We start from the raw sequence: 8,806 nt of genomic DNA, 5'->3' as shown, positions 1-8,806 counted from the left end.
AAAGCAGCATCTGAAGCAGATGGGACTGACACTGTTCATAAATGAATTGTGTTTTTTTCATACCTTCCCCCTTCCCTAAAATACTGAAAAGAAACCAAAACACAAGACCAGCTTGTGTTGTGTTTCTGATTTTCTGATACAGTTCGAATGTCAGACACTAGATGAGTACATAGTTGTTACAGCCTATTTACTAGCAACTCCACAGCTGCTCGTATCCTCTGCCACTTGAAGTAGACATTCACCCCATCTAGGAGGCATTCTAAAACCCATCAGGAAAAGAGTAGCAGAGGCTTAGCAGGAGCTGGTCCAAGTCTTTCCTAAGAGAAATGGCAAAAATGAGGCAATCTCTAATGATTGAAAAAAACCCACAAAGCCTAAATCTATTTCAGGCTACTTCACTTGAAGAAAAAAAAATCTGTTAGTGTGAAATCAAGTGTCAGACTAATTGGTTTAAATGCTTTTCTACTATGCTTATCAAGTCTCAAAGGGGATATTTGATTCTGAAGTTCCTCTTTAACCAGGCTGATATACCCTAAGAAAGAAGTCTTGTTCTCAGCAGTGTTACCATGAATAAGAAATTCTGGAAATGCCCTATATGAAAACTATGAAAACTGTACTGCAATATCTGCTCCATCAGTTTTAAATGCGACTCATAAGCAAAGTTAGGTTTTCTTTTTTTTTCTTTGATACCAAGTGACTACCAAGTATGTTAACCTAGTATAGCATATAACTGGCCAACTCKGACTACTACCCGTCGATATGTTTCTATGAAATCTCTGTAGGTTTTCAATTTTTACAGACCAAGGCAAGAAAACCAGTCTTCGGAAACATATCAGAGATATGCAGCATTATAGGATTTTTACCATCTGCTTTCCAGTTCCCAGAGGACAAATTGGTCCTACTTCATGATTTGAGAACCTCAAGAACATTGTAACATGGTAAAGTTCAGCTCTATTCAGAACAACTGAGCTCAGATGTGCTCCCAGAGGCTATGGAGAAACTACGTAAGATGGATGTTTTCGTTTCAGATGACCAGCCATGTCTGTTCTAGTTTTTGAGTCCAATTTTGTTGGGGCTGATGTGGCTGTGCCTTCACCAGACCAGGACTGTACCTCTGAATTAGAGCTAGTTTCTTCCGCTTCTCTGAAGAATTTCTCATACTTGTCCAGATATGGAGGCCTTTCAGGCAGCAGATAGTAGTGTGTTGAACTGGCCTTCTTACCATTTTCAATAATAGGAAGAATACAAGGGACCTTGTTGGCAGATCCTTCACTATTTTGTCTCTGTAGAGCTTTGCTGCTGACATATTTAGGATCAGGTGCAAAACTCTGGGTGGGGGGCATAATCCCATTGAGGTATGAGGGCAGACTTTTAGGACTTGGTGTCCGGGAATTGCTACGAGAGAAAGGTTCCCTTGGAGGCACTTTGGGAGGCCTGTCCTCATCACTGTATGCGCTAGAAGCAACTTCTGCTGACCATCTTCTGTAATCTGGTTTGAGAGCCCTTGGAGGTATGGGAACCCGTGGTGGAATCTCTGGTTTCTCTTCATCCGAATTTGGAGAAGACCTGCTTAAGTGCCCAGATAGTCTCATTACTGGTTTATTGAGTGATCCAGCAGGTCCCGAATGGGACCTTCGCAAACGTCGATGCAGCTGTTGCGGAGGAGGATAAATACCAGATATGGATCCATTTAGACTTTGTACAGGGTTGGTGCCTTCTGGTTTGGGTCCTGCTGGAGCATCAAAATATGCATAATTGATTTGTCCACAACCTCTAAAGCTCCGCCTGCCCGGGGCATTGGATTTAAAGGAAGGAAGTTCATAATCTCCTAACAAAAAGTCAGTGTCTGAGCTGGTCAGGAATTCCACTTCTTTATCAACCTCGTCTAAAGAAGGATCCTCAGAAATAGGCAGTGGGGGTAACGGCCTGGAGCTGCGGTCACTGGAAGATGCAGACAGAAAATGAATTGGCCCGTGCTTTATTGGCATGTGAGGAGGTGTTTCCTCAGAAACATGGCCCATAGTTAATGACAGTTTACTAAAGCCATGAACAAGATGGTCTTCGTATCTCGAAACTGGCTGGTCATTTTGGGGACTTAAAGGAGTTGGACAGGATCTCTGAGATGGGACTTGGATGCAACTCTCAGCCAAGCTGTGGTCATTCATGGAAACATGGTCTGAAGAATGCCCTAAAAAGGTAAGAAAGTCACTTCTAAGCAACATTCTACCACATGACTTTGCTATTACGTATTTAATTAATTTCTTCTAATGCAAGAGTAAATAATGTCTGCTTAGTGATTTCARAAGCACATCTTAACTGCAAGACTCAACAGAGCTGTAGCAGGCATGTGCTTAGTTAGGAGAGCAGATGAATATGTTATCATTTTAGGAGGGTTCTTCAGTTAAATGGTATAGTTTGACATCTCCCACACAAGCAATAGAACAGAGCTGCAGTTACATGGATGCTACTGCACTATGATCCAAGAAAGTCTTATTTTCCTAGAGGTCTTTTTGTCACGAGTATACCAGCAACTCGGAGGCTTGTAAATACAAAGAAAAGTTGTTCTTGATTACACATCTGAAATAATCTGCATGTTTTTGAAGAGTGGTATTTTCTTGAAATGTTTTCATTCTATCACCAGAGGGCAGCCTTATATCCAAAGTGAGACAGTGTCTCCGTGAAGACTTTGAGGAGGCCTTCTTCCCAGACAACCATTAGAGTTTTATGTTTTAAAATCATCATTATACTTACCATTAGATGGTAAATGTTGCTCTGCTGATGGATTAAAATTATATGCCACAGCTATAGGGTCCACAGTAAAGAAAGTACTAAAAACAAACAAACAAAAAACTGTAAATGAACCATGGATTACTACTAAAAGTATTCTTAACTCTAATCTTACACTTGAAAATGCAATAGAAAAGGTTAGTCTTCACTTACTTTTCAAATCCACTGTGGCTACCCCAACAGGTTTTCAGACTCCCCATGCCTTGGCTAGTGTGAAGAAAACCGTTTTTTAATGGGACTCTCATCTCCTGTGCTGCAACTCCTGCAGTTGACATTGTGTATGGCTCTAGTGGTGATTTCTCCCAACCTTAGAAGTTCAGTTTTGACAGGCTTCCTGCAGCTTGCCTTCCCTTAAAAAAAAAAAAAAAAAAAAAAAAAAAAAAAAAAAAGGCATAAATATCAAAAATGCAGACATGCTGTCATCCAAAATTTTGGTAGTTCAAAGAAGGAACTAAAACTTTTGCTATTGTCAAGTGTCAGGGTGCTGGGGCAGAAAGCCTTGTTGCAACAGTTATTAACAAATTTGTTTTGTCACTGATTATAAAACTGAAATATAAATTTAAATATGTTAAGCTGTAGAGAATCGAGACAAGTATGTTCTATAACTCTAGTGATTTATGGGAACTGACAAATTCAGTTTTGGGGCATAAACTGCCAATTATTCAAGCAAATGGTTTGCAGAGCAATCTGTCTTTAATTCTGTAGTAGACAAATCATTTTTGCCAATGAGTTTATGATATCAAGTGTGGCCAACATAAAATAGCCTAGTATATTTTTTAAAGTACCGACTTAAATGGGCTGAAAAAATTTTCAGAAGAACAGCTGCAATAAAAATATTGACAGCTTTGATCAGAAGTGAAATTGCTCTCTGTAACCCTTTTATGTAAAGCTGCCACTATTATTAATCAGCTCAAACATAAAGACACTTAATTCTCAAATTTTCATCTAGCTATTTACTTCAAGCAAACCTACCAAAAAATCTACCATCTTGAAATGCTCTTGTCTCTATTCAGATGTGTTTTGAATGTGCAAACAATTTACCTCATCCATTTACTCTAGGAATGTGCTGGCAATTATTTCAAATTCAACAAGCAATCATAGTTTAAGGAGAAAGTTGATTCAGGGAGGTTTTTTTTGGTGATTCAGAGTTCATTATTTCAGAAAAATCTGTGTAAAGGCAATCAATATTCTGCTGGAGGAAAAAGATTAAGACTAAGCAGTATTTTCTCTGGGTCTGTGCTTCAACTATTTACACAAATACCCTCAATTCAGCAGGTACAGTATGGTGTTATATGGCAGCTTCCCCCCAGCTAATTAGTATCTTTCTTGAGAATCAAGAATATGATCAGTTTATAAGGCAAAATTACTTCTGAAGGAAAAAAAAATCACGTAAAGCACAGGCAAACAACTGGGCATGAGCTCCAACAACAAACTATACCCATCAAGAACCCCCTTGTGACAGTGTGGTCCTGCCTTACACAGAAACAACTAATAGCTTAGGCTTAAAATAATTCTGCTCAAAACCAGGCTAATTCTTCTATGCAGAATATATCTAATCTTCCTCTGCCTTGCAACACAAAAGGGAGGAGGTGACTTCTAAGCAGCACTAGAACCCAGTGTCCCAGCCTTAATTTGAAACCTAACACTAACATTTGTCTTTTATAAGCAGAAAAATGTTTAAGCAAGAACTTCTCTGCTATGCTCTTCCAGTGTTGAATTTGGTCCAGTATTGATCTTCTAAGCAAGTAACACCTGCAAAACAGCTTCTGACTCTACCAATGTCTATCCCTTACAAAACCTCATCACCTTCTCTTTAGGAATATTAGTATTGATAGAAGTGAACAAGACCCAGCCTATCATTCTTTCTATTGCAGTGCAGCCAAGTCTTAACCACACTGATTTCAGTGCTCTTGTTTTTCCCGAGAGTATTTATTTCTTTCTAAGAYAAAAATCTTAAACTCACCTAAACTAGATATTTGCATCACCTAAAGTCAGACCCAGTAACAGGAATTTGATTTTCWAAGTTAAATAAAAGGCAGCACAATAGTAGTATCAATTCTAAAATGTGTTCAGACTGTGTTAAAACAATTGCCAATAAAACTGTTGCTGATCGTATGAGTTAACGCTATATAGAGCTGGTGATGTTTATGCCTCGCAGATCCCTGAATGTCCCCAGACTATTGGTAATGATTCTGCAAAAGAAATGCTAAATTACTGCACTCGGTGACTTTGAAGGGGTCTGCACTTCTATTTCGGATTTTTTTTTAGAGTTAAATGCAAGTCAGAAGTTGAAAAACACTGATTAGTCAGCAAATGCTAGCGCTATAAAAGATCTAGTAAGACTGCAAGGGAGAGCAACATTGATTGATATAAGTGAGACAGGAAGAAGGGTGGCACTGCTGTCAGCTGAGAGCATGTCATGGCTTTGCTGAGATAACGTACACCCCTTGCAGGTTTGTTAGCAGGCCCAACCTCCCGCAGATCCTACGTCAAAACCACTGCCAGCAATTACTGTGTCAGCCTCCTGAATGCCGTCTAAATTCCAGCTTTCTGAGTGGTAGTTGCACAATGGTCTCTCTGAAATCCCTACGGAATGCTATGCTCRATTTCAGAAAGGGATCTAAATATTTACAAATTCTAGGAAAATATAACTTCAACCTGTTTCAATCAACTCTATTTTAGAACTAAAGACAAACCTTATAACCATAAAACTTGCTTGCTTCTAGCAATAATGCTTTAGTGAGGTCACAGGCAGTGACTTGCATTGCCTTGCTGTTTCAATGGGCACTTGTGAACAGGCTGAATTATGAAACTGATCTCCACGATAGAAGCTAAAAGTGTCAAGAGAGGACACTAGCTATATGGTTAATTGCTGTGCTCCTTCACTAAGTCACCTGGTTACTTTTTCAGTCTTAGTCCAGAGAGCTGGTGTTTATATTTGAAATTATGCATACCCGGCTTTGAACAAACATAAATAAGTGGGAGCCACAAGATATGGAACTGAGGAGTATGAAGTCTGAATTTTATATAGGGTTGTCTGTCTTAAGCTGAGCATTACTTAGGTATTTCATGATGCTGCTATTCTCTATTAACTGATTTAAAAAAAATACCTAAGTCTGTCAGGAGAATATAAACTCAAGGGTTTCCATCTTAATTTTTGGTCTAAATGGGTCTCCTTAATGACTTAAGGATCTAAACTTAAAAATAAAACAAAACCACGATCTGCTAAAGCATATGGACCAATGCAATAAGGCAGTACATTGAAGCTCGCATGCTTTTTTGCTGCTGATTTGCAGAAGTTACTTACATGGGTTTCCTACCTGCCCTGCCTGTCTGGCCTATTTATGCCCAGATTGTGGCACTTGGAAGCACTCGGAGCACATCCTGAGGATGTTGCACTTTCAGTATTATTCAAAAGAACCTGAGTCGGTACAAAATAAAACTACAGCTAGTAATTATTACAGTTATTAAGCTTAAAGTCAAGGGAAKTCAAAGGCTTGAGGGCACATTGGAAAGCTATCTGTTCTCTGTTATAAAGAAAGGTAACTCTGCAAAGGAGAGGATTTTTAATCGTTCAGGCCTGCTTTAAAGTAATTCAAGTAACTTATTTGTTAATATAAATAGAAGATTGTTTTTAGATGGCCAAACATACCTAAACATGTCAGAAAAATCTCAAGAATAAAATTTTGAAATTTTGATATGAAGCATCCCGAATACACAGCTTTCATACTGAATTATAATTAAATACATGTGTTACAGTAACAGTAATCCTCTGTTTAGAAACTAAGAAGCATCTGCATCTCTTGGCTCACTGTCATCCCAGATAAACTGGTTAATCTGCATTGCTCCTTTTTCCTGGACATTATTAAGTATTTGAGGCAAATCAGTTCCATAATATAGGAGATTTCTCTAGTATGTATAACAGACTAAATGATTATCTTAGAATGTTTCACTTAATGGATGTGAATGCAGTTTCCTGTAAAGATTTTTCTTTGAAAGCGTGCTCAAATTTTGGATGTATTTTCTAAAGGCAACACTATTCACATGGAAGATGATACACTGCTTGTAAGAAATTAGAGAGARGAACAAAACAAAACAAGGACCTACCTACCACTCTTGTGAGAGACTGTGGCTACCTTAAATGCACAAGTTATTTTTGCTCACCTTGTCAGCAAGTATCTATAACAAATCTCAGAAACAATTCAAAGGAGGAGGGGCACATTTTTGTACTACAAGTCATCCACTCCAGCTAGCTGTTCCTTATTTGACAATGTGATGTCATTTCCTTTTTTTTTTTTTTTTTTTAAGGATGACTTTATGTTTAATATAAGTACCAGGGAGAGAGCCACCGGGCTTCCAAGTTAAGCATTTCAGACTTCCAGCTGCACTTTAAAAAGCCTGAAGGAGCTTGGTATGCTTTCTGGAACTCAAGATACTTCCCCTTCCTCCTCCCTCCTTGGTTTTCTGAGGGTCAATAGGTCCCTTAAGTTAGCTTAAATCTGTTATTTTCATAGGGAATCAGATCATCTTTACTAAGCACCACAGTTTCACTGTACAGTACTCTATTGTTCAGAGTGACAAGCTAAAGGACACAGATGCAGGGCCCAAAATACACACACATATATATATATATTTCCATTATAGCAGTAATTCTCTAGGCTACAAAGCATGCTCTTACAGCTCTGAGAGATCTGTTTATACACATACCACCAGTCAGAAATGAACTGAACTCTGATGATGAAAGAGCTGCAGTTCACCAAAGAGTTAAGCCTGGTTAAAATCTAGGCTACCATTTTCATGGCCCTGCACAGCACCTGGGAGGGAACCTACAACTTGCCAGTAGAAAACTAATAATTAAATAGCAAGACAATTGCCTTGCCTCTGCTTGTCAAATTTCAGAGGCATGTTTAAGGCAGGGTACTTCACCCTCCTGAAAATTTTAATGTGAATATAGCCAGCTTACATTTGGGAAATACAAGTGCCTTTATAGCTGACTCAGTCATAACCACAATGTTAGGCTTATCGTAAGTCTAAGTTTTAATTTGTTTTCCACTATAGAGAAGTGCAACCCTTTTCCTCTAAAATAATTCCTGAACATGTGCCCACAGAAAGGCAGTAACCAGTTCTTCAAAAGTCTTTCCAGAAACTCATCCAATGAATGAGTTTTCTTTTTAAATATCTGTCAGATAAATACAGCTAAATTGCTAAGAAGAGAAAATTAGGTTTGTGCACAAAGTGGTAAGGACGAACACAGCAGTTTGGTTTCCTCTTTTAAATGTTTACTAGCCTATAAATGCAGATTTCTGTCTGGGAATATTCCAGTGGCCCAGGAGCTAAAGAAGAGTGTATCTGATACTTTCTGAGCATTACCAAGAGAATGTTTTGATCCATTGAAAAAGAAATCCCACTCCCGGGGTTTAAGCTTTAGTGCATGAGGGTTGGGAGTTAGCAGAGAGGGGCTTTCAGCACGGGGATGTGTTAGCGCTTGTGAAGCTGATCAGAGAGGCCTTGCCCCCCGCCCCRAGCTTTCGGCATGCRCTGTGYGTGCATGTATATATTTATATATAGATATATGTGTGTGTAAGTAACTGCTCTTCGTGGGTGAACGGCAGGGCAGGAGGGGGCTGCTTCGCGCCCAGGGGCGCGGGGCCGCCCGCGCTGCGTGGGGCTGCGTGCGTGGCGGCGCGCGTTGCGTAACCCGCGCCCAGCGCCTTCACAGAAAGCACAAACGCTCAAGGGCTGCGCTGGAAACGTTTTAGGGACACGGTGATGTCTCCAGCTCTAGATGTGACACACTGGCAACTTTAGGGGAAAAAAAAATTAAAAAAAAAAAATCAAAGACGAGCCGGTGCTGGGGGTTAAGCCGTGAAGACACGTTTATTCTAAATTAAGAGGTCCTTAGTTAGCGTGGCGAGCACGGTGTGAGTGCCCCATGCGGGCTGTTCACCCCACGGGCGGCCGGGAGCCGCCGCTCCGCGCGCCGGTGCCGCCGGGGAGCGCTGCCGCCAGCCCGCGGCCC

The 8,806-nt window shown here is 40.0% G+C and overlaps 1 protein-coding gene across 1 annotated transcript; it reads right to left on the bottom strand.

The window, feature by feature from the left end:
• On the bottom strand, positions 1–3,138 carry ERRFI1 (ERBB receptor feedback inhibitor 1). Its single transcript, XM_026051037.1, has 3 exons — positions 2,941–3,138; positions 2,752–2,828; positions 1–2,188 (listed from the first exon to the last, which is right to left on the bottom strand). The coding sequence occupies exons 1-3, from the start codon at positions 3,060–3,062 to the stop codon at positions 990–992; spliced, it is 1,398 nt and encodes a 465-aa protein (XP_025906822.1). The 5' UTR covers positions 3,063–3,138; the 3' UTR covers positions 1–989.
• Between the last annotated feature and the right edge of the window lie 5,668 nt (positions 3,139–8,806).

The sequence above is a fragment of the Nothoprocta perdicaria genome, unplaced genomic scaffold, assembly GCF_003342845.1.
Source record: "Nothoprocta perdicaria isolate Ctin4 unplaced genomic scaffold, notPer1 scaffold_72, whole genome shotgun sequence".
Taxonomy (NCBI): Eukaryota; Metazoa; Chordata; class Aves; order Tinamiformes; family Tinamidae; genus Nothoprocta; species Nothoprocta perdicaria.
The sequence above is the reverse complement of the archived record's forward strand: the minus strand, read 5'-3'. Positions and strand labels throughout refer to the sequence as shown.